General features: G+C 40.0%; 1 protein-coding gene across 3 annotated transcripts in view; it reads left to right on the forward strand.

Moving 5' to 3' along the window:
* The window catches only part of LOC114031650 (tyrosine-protein phosphatase non-receptor type 5), a 105276-nt gene that overhangs the window by 13634 nt on the left and 69706 nt on the right, over positions 1-21936 (forward strand). The window contains exon 2 of one of the 3 annotated variants that reach the window (XM_027846786.1): positions 6622-6695. In XM_027846786.1, coding sequence (XP_027702587.1) covers positions 6657-6695 — 39 coding nt within the window. In that variant the 5' untranslated portion in view covers positions 6622-6656. Of the gene's footprint in view, positions 1-6621; positions 6696-8459; positions 8775-21936 lie in introns of those variants that run through there. The other 2 variants (XM_027846788.1, XM_027846787.1) reach the window with 2 other exon arrangements.

The following is a 21936-nucleotide window of genomic DNA, read 5'->3' on the forward strand; positions in this document are numbered from 1 at the left end:
GGCTTTGTGTAGTTGTGTTCAATCAGTCAATCAACAAGCATTTATTAAGCACCTATTATGTGCTAGGCACTGGAGTTACAAATATAAAAATGAAAACATTTGGCTGGGAAAGAGCTAACATTCTATCAAAGGATACAGTGTGTGTGTGTGTGTGTGTGTGTGTGTGTATACACATATGTATGTAGGTATGTATATGCATGTAAACATAAGGATGAGTCCCTTTCAGATTTGAGGGTATTGTTTTGCACCTTGTGGAGGCTGATTTTGGCGGAGTAGCTGAAGATCTAGCCTTTGAGCCAGGAAAATTTGGGTTCAGTTCCTAAAAGGCACACAAGCTGTGTGACCTGGCCAAATCTCTCAACCCCTCCATACTCTAGGCAACTCTCAAAGATTATAAATTGCAGAGAAGGTGCCAACCTGCCTTGGCACAGGGAGTTTTCCATTTGCATATGATTTTCCGGACAGATACCTTGCCTCAGCTGCCTCCTCATTCCACTGGTGAGTTCTTCCCAGGAACCTCAGTTTTGGAGTAGGGTCCTGACCAGCCCCCCTTCGATTCTCCAGACCACCTTCTACATCCTAGTCCCCCCTCCCACTACATACCTTCCCCCCTCCCCAATTAGATGTATCCTCTTCAAGAATAGGAACTTTTTTTCCCCTGTGTATCTATCCCCTGTGCTTAGCCCAGTGCCTGGCACATAGTAGGAGCTTAATAAATGCTTGTTGACTGGCTGACTGACTGACCTGGGCCAGAGAGCTGTTTGGTCCATTTCCCATATCTTCATCTCCGCAAGCTAGTCCACAACCGAGCAATGGCCACTTGCCCTATAATCGCCAAATAGCTTCCTAGTTTTTTAAACTAAAATCTCTCCTCCCCGTCTCTGTAAGTAAACTGGTAGGAAAAAGGTAAGGTAAAAGTCTATGCCCTAGGGGCAAGTTCATTGTCTCTAGCTGCTGGATCAGCAGCTTGCCTGGTCTTTTCATATGCAGATGAACCAGTCAAAGCCTTGTGTCCTTTACTAGGTGCAAAATGATCCACTTCCCTCTGAAAGGGGCTCACTCTTATATAACTATATACAAAATATCTGTAAAATGAATTCAGTGTAATGTGGGAGGGGAGAGGCACTGGCAGCTGAGGGATCAGGAAAGGCCTCGTGTAGGAGGTAGCATTTAACTAGGAATTCTAAGATGAGGAGGTGGGGAGGGAGTGCCTTCCAAGCATCAGGGACAACATGTACAAAGGTGTGGAGATGGGAGACGGAAGGGTGAGTGAGGAGCAGTAAGCAGGTCAGTATGGCTATTCCTGGAGGGATGCTATATATATATTACAGCTGGAAAGGTAGGCTTAAGCCGGGTTTTGAAGGGTTTTAAATGTCATCCAACTAAGCAGAGATGGAGGTGGCTTTTGGCCATCTGTACAACATAATAATGTCCACTCTCTGGGATGTTTAGGACTTAATATGGTAGAGTAGAGGGCGGCTGGGTGATTCAGTGAATAGAGTGCCAGCCCTGAAGTCAGGAAGATTAGTCTTCCTGAATTCAAATGTGACCTTAGGCACTTAGTAGCTGTATGACCCTGAGCATGTCACTTAACCCTGTTTGCCTCAGTTTCCTCACCTGTAAAATGAGCTGGAGAAGGAATGGCAAACCACTTCAGTATCTTTGCCAAGAAAACCCCAAATGGGGCCATGAAGAGTCAAACATAATTGAAAAACAACCGAACAACACCATGAGGAAGCCAGATGGTTTGGACAAGCAAGGTTCCATCCCAACCTACAGATGCTTCTTCTAACAGACTGAATGACCACTTGTTGGTGCTACTGTAATAACAATAATAGCTAACATTTATATAGTGCCTACTATGTGCCAGGCACTGTTCTAAACACTTTACAATTATTATCTTATTTGATCATCACAACAACCCTGGGAGGTAGGTGCTATTATCACCATTTTACAGATAAGGAAACTGACTCCAGGCCAGGTACTCTATCCGTTGTACTATCTAGCATCCTGTAGAAGGTATTCTTACAGCAAATGGGAGTTGGATTATGTTATCTCACATAAAGCAGGAATTCACGGACCCCTGTAGCAGTCTGGTGAAGCCTCAGTCAATCAACAAGCATTTATTAAGCACCTACTATGTGTGCCAAACCGTACAAGCCACTAGAGATACAAAAAAAAAAGATAAAACAGTCTTTGCTCTCAAAGAACTTTTAAATATATAAAATAAATTACATAGGATTTTAAGGAATACTAATTATTTTGAAATATGGTTATCAAAATATTTTTAGAAATAAGTTCACAGAATCCTTCTTCTATGGTTCCTCCCAACTCTGAGATTCTTTGAGCCAACTAATCGCTGATGCTTAGCATCCATTGAACCTTAACCCCTCTTCTAAACCTATCTCACATCCACTGGGGAGGAGAGAAGAGCACAGAAAGGAGAGAATATAAGTACCACACTGGTGGTTGGGTGGATTGAGGTTCTTTAAAAATGTGGGAGAAGCCAGGACCTTCAGTTCTGAGATGGCTTCATTTCTTTCTCACAGTGAAATAGACTCTAGGGTTGGAGCTTGCTGCTCGCCCTAAGGAATTATTCGGTGAGAAGTGATGCTCTTAGCCCCAGGCGTGAATCTGAGGCATCACAAGTCTCCCCAGGATTCTCTGGCTGCTGGCTGTCTGACAGGTGTCTTGACTGAAAGCCTGAAGCCCAGGCATTTGTGATCTTTCTTTTGCCTCCTCCTTGGCTCACAAATTCTCTGATCCAGGAATTCTGCTAAAAAGGCAATCCTCATACTCCCATCAGTGACGTGGATCCAGGATGAGCTGGCAGCCTCCTCCCACTGCATCTTAATTCAGCCAAACGCAGGAGGGGGATTCAGGACTTTTGGGATGTCCCTGAAACAGATGAGTCTCTGGCGATGCTAGAAGCTGTCTTTATGCCTAAGCAGGAAATACGCACTGCCAGAGAGAATAACAAGCCCCCTGACTTTGCCCCAGAAATGTGCTGGTTACCTTTAGCCTCAAAAAAAACCAAACCGAAGTTTTGAGCCTCCTGGCCACAAGCTCAGAGTCACCTCTTTGTTTATACCAGGGGTGCTTAACCCTTTTTGTGTCATGGACCCCTTGGGCAGTCTGGTGAAGCTAGTGAACCCTTTCCCTAAATAATTTTTAAATGCATTAAATAAAATGCATAAAATTACAGAGGAAACCAATTCTATTGTGATATAGTTATCAAAACAGTTTTTTTTTTTTAAAAAAAGGAGTTCATGGATCCCCAGTTAAGAATCCCTGAAAACCCAAGCTTCAAACCAGACGACATCTCACTCTCCATCTGGCCAGCTCACAGACATCAGCTGTGTGACTTGACCTCTCTGGGCCTCATCTGTAAAATGGGGATAATACCAACATCTACCTGACATGGTACTTGTGAGAATCAAATGAGAAGACATATGTAAAACTCTTTGTAAATCTTGAAGCTCTGCTACATTCTTAGAAGGACCATGAATGCCGGTAGCACCTACTCTGAGTGCTTGTCCTACTGACAATGGGCCATGTGCGTACTGGTGGGTTCATTTTCCATGGGACCAGCTTGGCCTCTGCCCTCATCCAAACTGTATGGGCTCCCACATATCCCTCTGTATATCTATGCAGAAGATAATAATGAACCAGCTGGCATTCACATGGCCCATTGCGGTTACAAAATAAGTGTTTTCAATCCATCTGATCCTCACAGAATCCCAGTGAAGTTGGCAGGACAAGACTCATCATCTCCATTTTAAAGATGACGAAGCTGCAGTATAGAAGGATCCAATGACTGGCCTGGGGTCATACATCCAATCGATAACTGAGCCAGTAGAGAGCCTGGACCTCTGACTCCTAAGTCCCGTCCTCTCTTCCTTCTGTGCCATAATACTGTCTTGGCCAGATCTCTCTGGCCTTTTGCCCTAAAATAGGAAGCTCTTTGAGGTCAAAGATAGCACAAAGAAAGGGCTTTGTGTCCCCACAACCCAGAACCAATGAGGGTGACAGAAAGGAAAATCCATAGCTGGACCCAAGGCATAGGGGACATAACTTTAGACATGCTCTTTACCCCCACCCCATTAGTGGCAATGGGTGATACTGGAGATACTGGGTGCTGGTGAGCATGAAGTAGGACTGAGCATTATGTGCAAAACAGAGGAAATTGCATTTGATCTTGAGCAAGCAAATGACAGATCCAGGCTTTCGTTCAGCAAATATTTACTGAACACCTACTGTGTTTAAGGCCTTGTGCTTGGCACTGTGGGGAAAGTGAGAGAGAGAAAGAGAAAGATAGTGTCCTTCAACTTTGTGGGAGCCCTAACAAGACTTAACCAGGTGAACTGTGGTTAAATACTTAATGTTAAGTAGAGAACCTAAGTGTAGTAGGAGTTCAGGACAGAGAGGTCAGATGATTGGGCAATGATTTGACCAGGAGAGAAGAAAGGGCATTCCAGAGAGGGCCCACAGTCTGAGCCAAAGGCACAGAGGCAAGAATGAACCTTCCATGATCTTAAGACAGAGAAGACAGAGACCTGACTAGAGCAGAGGGCACATCTTGAGGAATCATAGGATTATGGTTACATGGTTCTCATCAGTTCATCTGGGTTCATCAGTGAGAGCTGTAGGTGACACCTCTCAGGGTTTATTAAATAGATCAACTGTTGAAAACAGAATATATTCTTACACTTCAATGTCAATACATATATATCTATACTTGAGCACTCCACAGATCTTTGATTCCTTTGGTGTGGCCAAACATAGATGGTGTTCCATGAGGAAGCAGTTTTTGAGACTTGCTAGGATGGAAAGATTCATCCTCCTATGGCCAACCTGGTGATGAATCTCTCTGAACTTAGCTCTCAGAAACAATAAAAGAATTTCAGAGTTGGAAAGGACCTCTGTGGCCAGCTAATATAAGTCAGACCCGAAATGAGAAATCTCTCTGCAGTGCACATATACCAGGTGATCATCTGACTTTTGCTCGAAGGTCCCAAGTAAGGAGGAATCCAGTTTGATTAGCCCCATCTTCTCCCACGGCTATTGTTTCTCTGGAGAGAATGGTACTATTGCCTGTTGTCTAGCCAGAGGATTGTAAACATTTCTGAAAAGGCAGGGGAGGAGTGTGGAGCTGTGACAGGTGAATGTGCTTGGGGAGTAGGGAGATCTTTTTTGACATGGGCACCTTCATTTTTCAAGAATCAAATCCTGCAGTCCATCAGCTGCAAACGGAGGCAATTTATAAAGAATAGAGGAGTGGGGTGTGGAAGGTGGCTCAGGAGTGTTTCACATTCACTCGGAGGCATGATCTTAGAGGAGTTCTGGGTTCCAGAGCAGATATCCCCACATCAAACCCACATCGTAGAGAACACAGAGCAGGTTGGGGGGTGGGGTTGGAATGTACATGACTCTGCTCATCACCAGGTCATTTCTCCACTATTATTGTGAGACTAAGTGAATCCAAAGAAGTAGTCACCTGCAGTAACCTAAGGAAAACAACTGTTATAACTCTTAACACAGGTGGGAAATAGGGCCAGGATTAAACCTTGCATTTTAGTTAAGGGTGAGAGCATCTGTTCTTCTTGAAAAATTAATAGATTTTTCAAACCATTGTAGGCAGAAACTAAACATTCACCCAATTGGTCAGGGTTTGAATACACCCAGCTGCAAGGGGAAGAGATAACCAAGGCTTTCACTTCATCTTCATTTTCCATCTAGAAGTGCTACTCTTTCTGCCTTTCTGATAATGAAAGTAGTTCTTTTCTAGGAAGCATGTTTATAGAGAGGCAGCTTCCCTCACTGCATTGTTTTAAGTACTGTTTGTACCTGGGAAGCATTCCTCTGACCGATAACTTAGATTGTAGGAGAAGCCATTGCAAAGAGTGTGGAAAAAGAGATAAAGTAGAATCCCCTAGACCAAAAAGCAGTGGTAAGTCTATCCCTGAGCAATGAGAAGCTCTCATGAATGGCATCCTAACAACTCAAGTATAAACAGTTCAGATGAGGAAGAAAAGGGGGAGATGACCATAGAGATGGATATGGATGCACAGGGAATTCACTAGAAAATTCATTGGACAAAAGGCAGGCATAGAAGACACACTCAAACATAAAATGAACAGAAAAACATAATATAGCCCTGGAAGGATAATGTCAGGAGTCCTAAAGCTCAGAACTAGCCAAGGTTGGCAACAAATGCCAAGGAAACACAAAATACTTTTTAAAGAGCTAATATAGCTGAAAAAAGGTGAAAAAAGGAAGAACAAAGAATGGATAGGACTGTGGAAAGGAGGGGATGCTCTTCAGGATATGAACCCCTTATCCCATTTAGGAGACGAACATTTTTTGCACATGTGCAAAACAGCATATGGTCTGAGTTGATCCTTTAACCAAAAAGTTGTTATCTGAAAAAATGCAATTCAAGTGTGTCCATACTTAAGTTCTTATTTTAAATGAGTGAAATTTAGTATTAAACATTTTTAGAATTAAAAAAAAAACAAAGGATAGGACTTCTGTTTAGAGTGGGTGGTATGAAAACAGATGATGGATGGAGAGAACTCATACTTACTTAAGCTCTTACTTGATTTTGTTTTTTCTCCTAAGGATAATGATCTTCAGACTCAGAAGGATAGAGCAAAATGGTTAACAGGCAGTTGAAAACCCAAATCAGTGAAAAGGTAAGAGTATACCTCGCTGTTTTCAATGAGTTAAAGTCACTAAGCTCCAATGAACTCTATCACAGAAAACTAAATAAACTGTATATCATTGCTGAATGATGTTAGTGATCTTTGAAAAGCATTGAAGAATGGGAAGGTGCCAAGGACTAGAGAAATGGAAATGTTTCCCAATATTCCAAAGTAGAAGAGGGCAGGGGTCTTTAAAACATCTACCAGTGAATTTGACATCAGTTCCTAGCAAAATTCTAGGATATTTTGTGAGCAAGGAGAAGTCATGATCGCTAAGAGCCTAGGTGGTATTGTAAACAGTGCTGGAAGACCTAAGTTCAAATCCTCCTAATCACTAGCCATGTGACCCTGGGCAAGTCATAGTTTCCTCATTTATAGAATGAGGCTTACAATAGCACCTAACACACAGGGTTGTGAGGATCAAATGAAATAGCATCTCTAACGTGCTTTGTGAGCCTTAAAATGCTACGTAAATGCTAGTTATTGTTACTCTTCTTATCATCGTAATCATTATCATCAAGAATAGGTTATATCAAGCTAACCTCATTTCCAGGTTTTACAGAGTTGCTTACTTCGTAGAGCAGGAGAATCCCCTATGTATAGTGTACAGTGTTTTGGCAAAGCATTTGCCAATGTCTCCTGTTAGTCTTGAGGAGAAGATGGGGAGGTATGGGCCAGATGATAGTATAGTTAAATGCATTTGAAACTTGTTGAAAGCAGTTTTAAAGAGTAGTCCTTAATAGATCATTGTCAGCTTACAATGAGAATTCTAGTGGCCTGTTCCAGGGACCTATCCTTGACCCAGTGCTGTTTATCATTCTAATCAATGACGTTAATGAAGTCATTGGAAGTATAATTTCCATCATCAGATTTTTAGATAACACAAAGCTGGAGGTGGGTGTAACTGAAGTAGATATCTAATGCTTAATGACAAAGAGATTCAAAACAAAATCCAAAATAAAAGGCTAATCTAATAAGGGAAATTTAATAAGGGTAAATATTAAAGCCTATACCTGGGTTCAGAAAATCAACTGCATAAATATAGGATGCATATAGGATGCAATAATTGGTATAAAAAAAAACCCTGGGTTTTAGTGAACTGTAAATTCAGTATGAATCAACAGTGTAATATCACAGCCAAAAAAAAAAGTTAATGTTAGGTTGCATTAAAAGGGGCATAATGTTTATAATCAAAACACGTCTGGAATTTCCAGCCTTCACATATCAGGACAAGCAAGAGTATGTCAGGAGCAGATTGACCAGAATGATGCTGGGTCTAAAGATGATTTTATAATGGCACTTGTTAGGAGTTTAGAGACTATTGTCATAATGAGGTTGGTTAAAAGAACTGAGGATGGTTAACCTGAACCAAAAAAACATAATAGTTGTCTCCAAATACTTAAGAAAACAGGCCAGGTAGAAGAAAGGAAGGAAGGAAAGAAGACTTTCTTTAGCACTTGCTATGTGTAAAACACTGTGCTAAGTGCTGGGGATGCAAATAGAAAAGCAAGACAGTCCTTGTTTTCAGGGAGCTCCTGTTCTCAAGAGGGAGGCAACAGAGAGCAGGTTTCAGCTGCAAGTCAGATGGAAAGGTCCCATGGTCCTTAGGGTGCGATAGCAAAGCAGATGGTGATGCATCTTCTTAAATGTCATTTCCTTGATAAATCATCTCCATTTTGACGTTGAACCACTTGACAATGCCAAGGACTTCAGTGGTAAGGACTTCCTTATCCTTATAATCAATGAGTGGCTGAGGAATTAAACTTATTCTGCTTTCCCCTGGTTAAGAATAACAAATATTTGTTCACTTAAAATGATGGGTAGGAGTTGCACAGAGGCTGGTGATAGATAGCTTTAAGATTAATGTAAGGAAATACATCTAAGTATTTGAGCTATCAAAAAGTAAAATGGGCTGCTTTGGGAATTAATGTGTTCCCCCTTGGAATTTCTTGCAGCCAAAGCTGAAAGACCACCTGTTGGGGATCCAATAGAGGAGATTCTTGGTCAGGTATATTCTGAGGTCCATCAAATTCTAAAGTTCTCTCATTCTGGGATTGTGGGAATCCAGAGGTGAGTCATAGGCCTATTTCTTATAGATAGATGATAGGAAGGAAGGAAGGAAGGAAGGAAGGAAGGAAGGAAGGAAGGAAGAAAGAAAGAAAGAAAGAAAGAAAGAAAGAAAGAAAGAAAGAAAGAAAGAAAGAAAGAAAGAAAGAAAGAAAGAAAGAAAGATAGATCAGCCTTATGGCTTCATATGGAAAAAAGGTTCCTCTACCTTATTGGAATAAGGAAAAAAACTGTCCTGGGAAGAGGATATAATATTTTCTTTCCCTTTCATCCATTGTTTAGGTGGGATCTGAGAATCAATCCATAGGATATGCAAGAAAGAACTGATGAAAATATAACCAAAGACCCCTCTACCTGTTGAAACACTAATGCTATATTGCATAGGTTTAAATAGGCCAAGAGAGCACCAGTCTTTCTGCCAAAGGGAATAGGGCTCGGGGTACTTGGTGATTCAAATTCTGTACCAATATGGTGTGAAGATTTACAAGACCTAAGAATTTCAAAGGACGTAATCCTAATTTATCCAATCCAACAAGTTTTTGTTAAGCACATGTTCTATATGGAATTCACTTTACTAGGTTTTCTCAGTATAAAGAGAGAAAGAAAACAAGCCCTCCCCTCAAGGAACTTACATTCTACTGGAAAGATAGAACATTTGAACAGATAAATACATATGTGGTGACTTGAGAAGTAGGGAAAGAGCAATAATAACCAAGGGGATCAGGAAAAGCCTCTTATAAGGCATGGTGCATGAGCTAAATTTTGAAGGAAGCTGGGGCTTCTAAGAGATGAAAGTGAGGCAAGAGAACATTCCAGGCATCGAGTATCACCTGTGTAAGCCCAGAGGCAGGAAATGGAGGGACAGTTTCAGAGCAGAATAAGTAGGGAGCTGGACTAGAAAGGAGACAGTGTAGAAGTTAATAATATTTGATAAGCCAAGAGCCAGTTTGGGAAGGAATTTGTAGGCTGTATAGTCTGTTCCCCACACCATATAGGATTCCTTCCTACAATATCTTGATATTTAACCTTTCCAACAGGGAAGTCATCATGTAATAAGGCAGCCCATTCCATTATTGGGCAGATCTGATGGTCAATTGTTCATTAGATTTGAACCAAAATGTTCCTCTGTATGATTTTATCAGTTGACCCTAGTTTTAACATCCTTCACACCTTTGCTTATGCCATACTTCATACCTAGAATGCCCTTCCCTGTCCTTTTTACCTAAGCAAATTTTACTTATCTTTCAAAGGTCTAGAATTATTTACTTTTACACTTTGGGGATGTTTAACCTGAAGAAAAGACAACTGAGGACATGATAGCTGTCTATAGACAGGGCAGTTATGAGGAAACAAGATAAAGTCAGTCAGTTAACAAGCATTTATTAAGCACTTATTCTGTGAGTCATTGGACTAAGACATAGCTAGGGCTACAAAGAAAGGCAAAGAATGCTCTCTGCCCTCAAGGAGCTTATCATCTAATGGAGATGATAGCGTGTAAATAACTAGGTATATATAAGATATAAATGGGATAGATGGAAAGTAATCTAAAATGGGAAGGCATTAGCAGCCAGAACAACCATAAAAAGTCTTCTCCAGCAGATGAGATATGTATTGAGTCTTGAAGGAAGCCAAGGAGACCAAAAGGCAAAGATGAGGAGCAGAGCATTCTAAGCATGAGAGATAGCCCGGGCAAAGGCACTGCCACAAAAGTAGGAGACGAAGGGACATGTTCAGTGTACTGCAAGTGGTCTCATAGCTGAATCATGGAAGAGAGTAAAGTGGAAGAAAGACTAGAGAGGAAGGAATGGCCCAGGTTAAAAAGAGGTTTAAATTCTAAACGAAGGATTTTATATTTGATCTTAGAAGTAATAGGGAGACAGTGGAGCTCACTGAACAGGAGGTTGATTATAGTTATATATATATGGTTAGGACTGCTCTAGAAAAATCACCTTGGCAGCTAAGTGGAAGATGAATTAGAGTAAGGAGAGACTTGAGGCATGGAAGTTGATTGAAAGGCTATTTCAAATGGTAGAAATGGCACTTGAACCCAGGTTGTCCTGACTCTGAGTTCAATTCTCTCTCTGCTGTATCAAAACTACCTCTCACCTTTGAAATTATATATTTTAATTTTTTAATTGCCCATATTCTTTAAAATATCATTTCACTGAAAGTAAGCATTACTAGAAGGGCAGATTTACTTCTGATTTGTAAGTGACAGTCTTTTTTTAAACTCTCATACGATCATACAAACATTGTTAATTCAGGAAGAGCCAGGAAGAAAGTGATCATAGACATACTCCTCTTCTCTGATACACCAGATGAAAAAGACAAATCCTAGAAAAAGAAACTGGAACTTCTAGGACATCAACAGAAAAATCCATTCCTTAGAAGACCTTACTTAAGAACACCAAAGTTGGCAGAGCCAAGATGGCAAAGTACAGGCAGCAGTCTAGCTGAAATTTCCCAACATTACCCTCCAAACAACTTTAAAATAACTCCTTAAATCAAATTTTGGAGTGGCAAAGCCAACAGAAGATCAGAGTGAGACATTTTTCCAGCCTAACACAACTTGGGAAGTCAGCAGAAGAGGTTTGTGACACCAGGGTGAGAGCTGGTCCAGAATATGGCAGGAGCATCAATTGTGGGCCCCGGAGGGGGGCAACAGGAGCAGCAGTTTTGGGAACTCTCAGCCCAGAAATGACAAAGGAATCAGACAACTGATCAGAAAGAGATTACAGGGGACTCTTTGCTGGCACTGGATGCAGCTGGTGCTGATTGGCAACTCTATTGCCCATAAGCAGTTCTGGGTCACGGTTCCAGTGTGGAAAGGAGTGCTTGTGATTGATCACAAGGCTCTGGTCACAGTTCTAAGGCACAGGGAGCACTAGCTCTTGTGACTGCAGGAGAGTCAGAGACATAGTCACAGTTCCGGGCATAGAGGAGTAGCTTCAGAGGAGCTGGGGTGAATACCAGAGCACAGACCAGGAGAGCAGTGACCATATTTCTCCATGAATCACATCATCTTGGAAGCACCAAAAACTTAGACACACACACACACACACACACACACACACACATACACACACCAAACTAGCTCTGAAAATAGCCTGATGCTTAGGACAGTGCCTGCCCACCCACAGGTGAGCAGAGCCCAACTTTAATATAAAGTTAACTTTATCTTAACTTTAAGTATAACTTTAACATAACGTTCACTGTCAAGAAAATGAACAAACAACAAAAAAAGAACTTGACAGGGAAGACCTAGACATAAACTCAGAAGAAAATAACAATGTGAAAACAGCTACAAACAAAGCCTTAAAGAAAAATGCTGATTGGACCGAAGCCCAATAAGAATTCCTGGAAGAGTTTTTAAAAAAGAGAGAGATAAGAGTAATAGAAGAAAAAATGGGAAAAGAAATGAGAGTGATGCAAGAAAATTATGAAAAGAGAATTGACAGCTTGGTAAAAGAGGCACAAAAATAGTGAAGAAAATAACACCTTAAAAACATAATTAGCCTAGTGATAAAGAGACATAAAAATTCACTGAAGAAAAGAAATCCTTAAAAAGCAGAATAGGCTAAATGGAAAAGGAGATACAAAAATTCACTGAAGAAAAGAACTCTTTAAAAAGCAGAGGATGGGCAGAGCCAAGATGGCAGAATAAAGATAGGAACTCATCTGAGCTCTCCCTTAAACCCCTCCAACTATCTTTAAAAATGGCTCTAAACAAATTCTAGAATAGCAGAACCCACAAAAAGACAGGATGAAACAAATTTCCAGCTCAAGACGACTTGGAAGGTCATCAGGAAAGGGCTTTTGTACCAGGGTGAGAGAGGAGCACCTGGCCCCAGAAAACCTGGAGCAGGCCTTGGAGCAATTGAATTACTGGCATCAGTGGTGGTTTCCAGACCTCTCAGCCCACAGACACCAAACACAACTTGGAAGGTCAACAGGAAAGATCTACCACACTTGGATGAGAGTGGAACACAGTCCAGTGCAGGTCGTGCCAGCACAGCCGTAATCATAGCAAACCAGGAGCAGGCTTTGGTAGTGACTGAATCAGCAGCAGCAGCAGCAGCAGCAACGGCTGCTACCAGAGCTCTGAGCCCACGGACGGTAAGGGGGCAAAACAACTGGTTAGAAGGGGATTACAGGAATCTCTTTGCTAGCACTGAGGCAGGACTCTGCTTCTTTGCCCATACTCATATCCAGGTCACAGTCCTGGGTGGCAGTCCCGAGATGAGGAGGAGCACTACCGTAGCAGAGCTTGCAGCAGCAGTGAAAGGGGAACTCTTCTCACAGTTCCAGGGCACAAAAGAGTGTTTGTGGTCACTCACAGACCAGAGCACAGGCCAGGAGAGTAGTAAACACCTGTCCTTAGATCATACCACCTTGGAAGGACTGAAGACTTACAGGCGCTTAGAAGGATCTCTGAAAACAGCTTCACAAAACCCCTGAAGCTTGAGACAGTTTGCCGTCTACCCTGGAAGCAGAGCCCTATTTTGACAAAAAGTTAAAAGTCAAGCAATAGGCTGGAAAAATGAGTAAACAACAGAAAAAACTCTGACCATAGAAAGTTATTATGGTGATGAGGAAGATCAAAACACACACTCAGAAGAAGACAAAAAAGGCAAAGCTCCTACATCCAAAGCCTCCAAGAAAAATATGAATTGGTCTCAGGCCATGGAAGAGCTCAAAAAGGATTTTTGAACATCAGATAAGAGAGGCAGAGGAAAAATTGGGAAGAGAAATGAGAGTGTTACAATAAACTCATGAAAAACAAGTCAATATCTTGGTAAAGGAAACACACAAAAAAAAAAAACTGAAGAAAATAACACACCTTAAAAAACAGACTGGGCCAATGGTAAAAAGAGGTCCAAAAAGCAATGAGGAAAAGAATGCATTAAAAAGCAGAATTGACCAAATGGGAAAGGAAGTCCAAAAGCTCACTGCAGAAAATAATTCCAGGGGCAGCTAGGTGGCGCAATGGATAGAGCACTGACCCTGAAGTCAGGATGACCTGAGTTCAAATGTGGCCTCAGACCAAACACTTGACACTTACTAGCTGTGTGACCCTGGGCAAGTCACTTAACTCCAATTGTCTAAACACACACACACACACACACACACACACACACACACACACACACACACAAGAAAAGAATTCCAGAAGCTCACTGAAGAAAGTAATTCCTTAAAAAGCAGAATGGGACAAATGGAAAAAGATGTACAAAAGCTCACTGAAGAAAATAATTCCTTCAAAATTAGTATTATGTAAGTGGAAGCTAATGATTTCATGAGATATCAAGAAACAATAAAACAAAATCAGAAGAATGAAGAAGTAGAAGAAAATGTGAAATATCTCATCGGAAAAACAACTGACCTGGGAAATAAACTGAGGAGAAATAATTTAAGAACTACTGGACTACTTGAAAGCCATGATCAAATAAAGAGCCTCAACATTATATTTCAAGAAATTATAAAGGAAAACTGTCCTGATACCTCAGATCCAGAGGGTAAAATAGAAATTGAAAGAATTCACTGATCAACTCCCAACAGAAATCCCAAAATGAAAACTCCCAGGAATGTTATAATCAAATTCCATGAAGGCAGTGGAGGCAAAACAGATTATTGAGGAAGAACAGGATAAAAACAGAGAGAAAAGGGTAAACAGGAGAAAATAGAATGGAAGGAAATAGACAGTAATCATAACTGAATGTGAATGGGATGAGCCCACCTATAAAACTAAAGTGGAAAGAAGAATGGATTAGAAACCAGAATCCAACAATATGTTGTTTATAAGGGACATACTCAAAATAGAAAGACAAACAGAGTTAAAATAAAGGGCTGAAGCAGAATCTATTATGCTTCAGCTGAAGTTAAAAAAAAAATCAGGGATAGCAATCATGATCTCAGACAGAGCAAATGCAAAAATAAATCTAATTTTTTTAAATAATAAAGTTTTGAGTTCTAAATTCTATCCCTCCCTCTTTCCGTCCCCTGACTGAGATGGTAAGCAATCTGATATAGGTTATACATAGGCAATCATGTAAAACATTTCCATATTAGTCATTTTATGCAAGAAGAGTGGAACAAAAAAAAGAAAGTGAAAAATAGTATGTTTCAGTCTGTATTCAAACAATATCTGTTCTTTTTCTGGAGATCGATAGCATTTTTCATCATAAATCCTTTGGGATTGTCTTGGATCATTGTGTTGCTGAGAATAGCTAAGTCATTCACAGTTCTTCATCATACAATTGTTATCATGTACAATGTTCTCCTGGTTCTGCTCACTTCACTTTGTAGCAGTTCATTTAAGTCTTTCCAGGTTTTTCTGAAATCATCCTGCTCATCATTTCTTATAGCCCAATAGTATTCCATCACGATCATATGCCACAACTTGTTTAGCCATTCCCCAATTGATGAGCATCCTCTTGATTTCCAATTCTTAGCCACTACAAAAAGAGCTGCCATAAATATTTTTGTACAAGTAAGTCTATTTCCCTTTTTTAAAAATCTCTTTGGAATATAGACCTAGTAGTAGTATTGCTGGGTCAAAGGGTAGGCACAGTTTTATAGCCTTTTGGGTATAGTTCCAAATTGCTCTCCAGAATGTTTGGATCAGTTCACAACTCCACCAACAGTACATTAGTCCCACTTCCCCCACATCCCCTCCAACATTTGTCATTTTTCTTTTTGGTCATATTGGCCAATATGATTGGTGTGAAGTGATACCTCAGAGTTCTTTTAATTTGCATTTCTCTAATCAACAGTTATTTAGAGCATGTTTTTCATATGGCTATAGATAACTTTGATTTCTTTGTCTGAAAACTACCTGTTCATATCCTTTGACCATTTATCAATTGGGGAATGACTTGTATTCTCATAAATTTGACTAAGTTCTCTATTATATATAGAGACCTATATATTTAAGAAATGAGGCCTTTATTGGAGATACTTGCTGCAAAAAAATTTTTCCCAGTTTACTGCTTTCCTTCTAATTTTTGTGCCATTGGTTTTGTTTGTGCAATATAAATTTCATATAATTAAAATTAGCAATTTTACATTTTGTAATGCTGTCTGTATCTTGCTTCATCTTAAAATCTTCCCTTATCCATAAATCTGATAGGTAAACTATTCCATGCTCTTCTAATTTGCTGGTGGTTTCACCCTTTATATCTAAATCATGTGCCTGTTTTGACCTTATATTGGTATATGGTGTGAGATGTTGGTCTATACCTAGTTTCTGCCATACTGTTTTCCAATTTTCCCAGTAGTTTTTGTCAAATAATGAGTTTTTCTCCCAAAAATGTGGATCTTTGGGTTTATTATATAATTGATAACTATGGTCATTTAGTACTGTGTATTGCATACCTAATCTCTTCCACTCATCCCCTACTCTATTTCTTAGCCAGTACCAGCTTGTTTTGATAATTATTCCTTTATAGTACAGCTTGAGATCTGATACACCTAGACCAATTTCCTTCACATTTTTTTGTTGATTCCCTTGATATTCTTGACCTTTTGTTCTTTGAGATGAATTTTGTTATTATTAAAAATAGACCTAATTAAAAGAGCTAATCAGGGGAACTACATTGTGTTAAAAGGTAATGAAGTAATATAAAAAAATTTTACAGTGAGTTTCTCTGATAAAGGCCTCATTTCTCAAGTATAGAGAGTACTGAGTCGAATTTTTTAAAAATAAGAGCCATCCTCCAGTTGATAAGTGGTCAAGGGATATGAACAGGTAGTTTTTAGCAGAAGAAATTCAACCTGTCTATAGGCATATGAAAAAAATGCTCTAAATCACTATTAATTAGAGAAATGCACATTAAAACAACTCTGAGGTACCACCTCATACCCATCAGAATGACAAATTTCTTCTGGAGGGGGTGAGGAAAAAACAAATACACTAACATAATGTTGGTGGAGTTATAAATTGGTTGGTGGCAAAGAATCGGAAATTGAGGGGATAGTCACCAATTGGGGAATGGCTGAACAAGTTGTAGGATATGATTGTGATAGAGTACTATTGTGCTGTAAGAAATGATGCGGGGGAAGTAGTTTCCGAAATAATCATGGCAAGACTCATATGATGCAAAGTGAAATGAGAAAAACTGAGAGATCATTGTGCATAGTAACAGCAATATTGTGATGATGATCAACTGTGAAAGACTTGGCTACTCTAATCAATACAGTGATCTGAGATAATTCCAAATGACTCATGATGAAAAAATGCTATCCACCTTCAGAGAGAAAACTGATGAATTCTGAGTGCAAATTGAAGTATGCTTTTCTTGCTTTCTTTTTTTGTGATATAATTAATATGGAAGTGTTTTTGCATGATTTCATGTGTGTAATTTATCATTCTGCTTGTCTTTTCAGTGGGTGGGCAAAAGGTAGGAGGGAGGGAGAGAATTTGGAACTCAAAATTTAAAAAGGAAAGAGTGCTAAAAATAAATATTTTTTTAAAAAAAGACTATAGGGGCAGCTAGGTGGCACAGTGGATAGATCACCGGCCCTGAAGTCAGAAGGACCTGAGTTCAAATCCGGCCTCAAACCAAACACTTGACACGTACTAGCTGTATAACCTTGGGCAAGTCACTTAACCCCAATTGCCTCACGAAAAAAAAAAAAAAGACTGTTACAATAGCCTAGGTGAGAGGTGATGAGGGTCTGAACTACAATTGTGCCTGTGTGGGTGAAGAAAAGATTTATATGAGAAAAGTTATGAAAGTAGAAACAAGATTTGGCAACCAATTAGATATGAGGGGTGAGTAAGGCTTCAAGGGTGACACTGAGTGGCTCCAGGTGACTGAGAGGGTAGTGGTGCCTTTGACAGTAATGGGAACTTCAGAAAAGGGAAGGGTTAGGGCAGAAACATAGTGAATTCCATTTTAGTTGGACACAGTGAGTTTGAGATGCCTATCAGACATTAGATGGTAATTCATGACTGTAGCTCAGAAGGAAGACCAGTGTTGAATATGTAATAGAGATCTAAGAATCATCCACATAGAGACGGTAATTGAACTCATGGAAGCTGATGAGATTACCAGGGAAGATAGCTTAGAGGGAAAACAGAGAGCTCCCAAGACTGAAACTTAGGGGATATCCATGGTTAATGGGTGTGACATGAAAATAATCCAGCAAAAGAAATTGAGAAGTAGTCAGACAGGTAGGAATGAGAACCAAGAGAAAAGTAGTCTTGAAAACTCAGAATATAATTAATAATATAATAATAACAATAACTAGCATTAGATAATGTTTAAGGTTTGCAAAGTGCTTTAGAAATATCTCATTTGATCCTCATGACAACCCTGAGAGGTAGATGCTATTTTTACCCACATTTTATAGATAAAGAAACTGAGGCAAACAGAGGGATTTGCCCAATCACACAGCTAACAAATGTCAGAAGTCAGAATTGAACTTTGGTTTTCCTGACTCCAGGTCCAGGGCTCTATCTACTGCTTCACCTGCCTGCAGGAGAGGTTAGTCAACAGGGTTAAATGATGGAGAGGTTAAGAAGGATGAGAATTCAATCCAATCCAATAAATGTTTATCAAGTGCCTATGTGCCAGGCATTGTGCTAAGCACTGGGGATACAATTAATAAAAAGAAAGACGTTCCCTGCCCTCAAAGAACTTACAATGTGAAGGGGGACACAACACACAAAAAGGAGGCAGGAGAGGCATGGGGCGGGACAAAAAGGGCTGCCCAGTAAGAAGGCATCATGTTTTATGGAGTTGAAATCATGCAAGGCAGCACATGCAGAGTGGAGCAAGGCCAAATGTCCAGTTTCAATCCTCTATAAAAGAAGGTGTTAGGAGGATTTTAGTACACTGCCCTCCAGCCCTCCAGTCAGAAGGGAGAGGAGGCTGAGGGAGGTCATCTCAGTAAGGCTTGAGTTAGCAGCATGATGGTGAGTTTAGAAGTGATGAGCTTATTTTGGGTTATTGTTGTTCAGTTGTTTCAGTCATGTCTGACTTTTTGTTACCCCATTTGGTGTTTTCTTGGCAAAAATACTCTCCCTCATTTTACAGATGAAGAAACTGAGGCAACCAAAGTTAAGTGACTTGCTTAGGGCCACAAAACTAATAAGTTTCTGAGGCCAGATTTGAACTTAGGAAGGTGAATCTTCCTGACTCCAGGCCCAGTACTCTGTCCACTGTGCCACCTAGCTACCCTAGGAGGGGTATAAAACCAGGCAGAGCAGCAGATGCAAAGCAGAGGAGCTGAAAAATTAAGAAAAGGTCATTTGCTTTGGTGAGTAAGATATCAATGGTCACTTTGGAGATTTCAGAACTAATGAAAAAGGTCATTTCTTCCCATTTCTCATCAAGGTCAGAACATTAAAACTTTCCTTTAAAACATTCTTGCAGACTAAGACAGCAAAAGGACCAGGCCTGGAGGGATATTTGAGCAGATAATATCCTAGAAACTTCCTTTGTCTGTCCCTACCTAATTCCGTGAAGCTGAAGCTTGGAAAGAAATTAGAGGAAGCCTACTTGTGGAGAAGGCAGGCCTTTGTACTGTTTAGAGAACTGAGTAGTCCTGGTCTTCCCATCAGACAGGAGGATGGGGTAGGGTGAACTGGATATGTGATTCAACAGCTTCCAGGTTTATGAAGCACTGTACATGTATTATCTCATTTGAGTTTTACATCAGTCCTGTGGGGTAGGTACTACAAATATTAATATCTGCAGTTTATAGAGGAAGAGACTCAGTTGTGAAGAGATTAAGTAACTTGCCCATATTCAAATAGCTGGTAAATTTTAAAGAAAGGATTCAAACCTCGGTCTCTACAGATTCCAATTCCAGTGTTCTTTCCGTTACAATATGCTAAAGGTTAAAGTAAGGATAGGCAAATTTCTAACCATTGCTTAGAGACAAAGATGAGCAGAAAACAAGGCAATAACTCAGTTCTCCTGGGCCCAGGAGCTGAGTGTAGCAGGAATATGTAGGCCAAAATAGGACTACAGGGTACCTTTTGGGAGGCTAACTCCATGCTGTAAGGGGGAAGCTTTCTATAGTGGATAAAGGGTGAGCCCTGGAATCAGAAAGTCCTGGGTTCAAGTCCTACCATGGACTCAGAGAAATTGTATAACAATGGGCAATTCTCGTAACATCTCAGTTCCCCACCCAACTGTCTAAGATAATAGGTTACAGATGAGTATCATTAGAGGAAATTTCCATACAGGGAATTTCTTACACAGGTGTTATAACAGGTTCCGGACTATGCCTTAAAAAATGTTCTAAGTAAAAGATCCATCTCTACCTCAGTTCACAGCTATAACTCAAATAGTTTTGGTTTTTTTTTTGTGAGCTACCATTATCATTAAAGTCAGAAGGTCATCTTGGAGTCTCTGTTGCAATCAATAGTGGTTGCTGAAAACCTGGGCAGGTGAACCCTCTATCCCTTTGGCCACTCACACCCTCCAGGATGTCCAAGACCAAGGCGTGAGACTGCTGGTCATTTTTCAAATCAGTAACCCTGTAGTGCTACTGCTGCTGCCGCCCTGGAACACTTGAGCTCCGTTTGCAGAGCCCTCACTGAAAATGTGGGATCTGGACTGGACCTTGAAGAATAAATAAAATCTGGACATGAGGAAAGGTGGAGGGTACTCTTCCTTTGTGAGCGTCCAGGGTGAGTGATGGGAAACCAGTCTGAAATTAGCAGCTTTTTCAAAGCATGGTCATGAGAAATATTCCTTCAATGAACTTTCATGACCTCAACTGATCAATTAAGTTGTTGTGTTAAAGGAGTTTGAATCATAACAGGGTAGAATTTTAGAGGTAGAAGGGACCTTAAAAGTTACTTTTAAGTTGATGATACATTATAATGATCCATGGTCCAATTGCTAGTCACAATGGTTTGGGTTTTTTTGTGACCTATTTTATTGCTTAGTAGGCAGCAGAGAGAGAGAGAGCTAGCTTTGGAGTCAGAAAGACAGATTTAAATTCTACTTGTGGTACATACTAGCTGTGTGACATAGAGTAAGTCACTTTTTTCTCCCATTTTGTTTTTCTATTTTTTTTTTATTTTTATTTTCAGTTCCAAATTCTCTCCCTCCCTTTATCCTTTCCCCTACCTATTGAGAAAGCAAGAAATGTGATATCCATTATACATATGAAGTCAGGCAAACCATTTTCACATTAGCCATGTTATGGGATGGGGCGGGGGGTGGAGGAAGCAAGAAAAATAAAGAAAGTGAAAAAATATCCTTCAATCTGCACCCAGAGTTCCTCAGGTTTTTTTTTTTTTTCTGGAGATATATAGCATGTCTCATCATGAATCCTTTGAAATCGTCATGAATTGTCTTGATCAGAGTAACTAAGCTGTTCACAGTTGATAATCATCACAATATTGTTGTTACTGTGTACAATGTTCTCCTAGTTCTTCTCCCTTCACTTTACATCAGTTTATGTAAGTCTTACTAGATTTTTCTAAAACCATCCTCCTCACCGTTTCTTATAGCACAATAATATTCGATCACAATCATATACCACAACTTGATCAACCATTCCCCAACTGATGGCCATTCCCTCACTTTTCAATTCTTTGCCACCATAAAAAGAGCTGCTATATTTTTGTATGTATAGGTCCTTTTCTTTTTTCTTTGATCTCTTTGGGGTATTGCTTGGGTCAAAGAATATACACAGTTTTATAGCCTTTTGGGCATACTTCCAAAGTGTTCTCCAGAATGATTGAATCAGTTCACAACTCCACCAAAAGTGCATTAGTGCATCTATTTTTCCACATCCCCTTCACCATTTGTAATTTTTCTTTTCTGTCATGTTATTCAATCTGATGTATGTGAGGTGGTACTTCAGAGTTGTTTTCGTTTGCATTTCTCTAATTGTTAGTGATTTCAAGCAATTTTTCTATAACTATTGATAGCTTTAATTTCTTCTGAAAACCGCCTGTTCATATCCATTAACCACTTATAAATTGGAGAATGTAGAACAAGTAACTTAACTTCTCAATACAGAAGTCAGCTTCTGGATTGTAAGTTACATGATGATCATGATGATCATTTTGAAAGACTTAGCTCATCTGATCAATGCAACGGTCCAAAACAATACCAAAGGACTCATGATGAAAAATGCTCCCCACCTCCAGAGAGAGAACCAATGAACTCTTTTCACTGTCTTTCGTTGCTTTTCA

The sequence above is a fragment of the Vombatus ursinus genome, unplaced genomic scaffold (assembly GCF_900497805.2).
Source record: "Vombatus ursinus unplaced genomic scaffold, bare-nosed wombat genome assembly UNPS02015202.1, whole genome shotgun sequence".
Lineage (NCBI taxonomy): Eukaryota > Metazoa > Chordata > Mammalia > Diprotodontia > Vombatidae > Vombatus > Vombatus ursinus.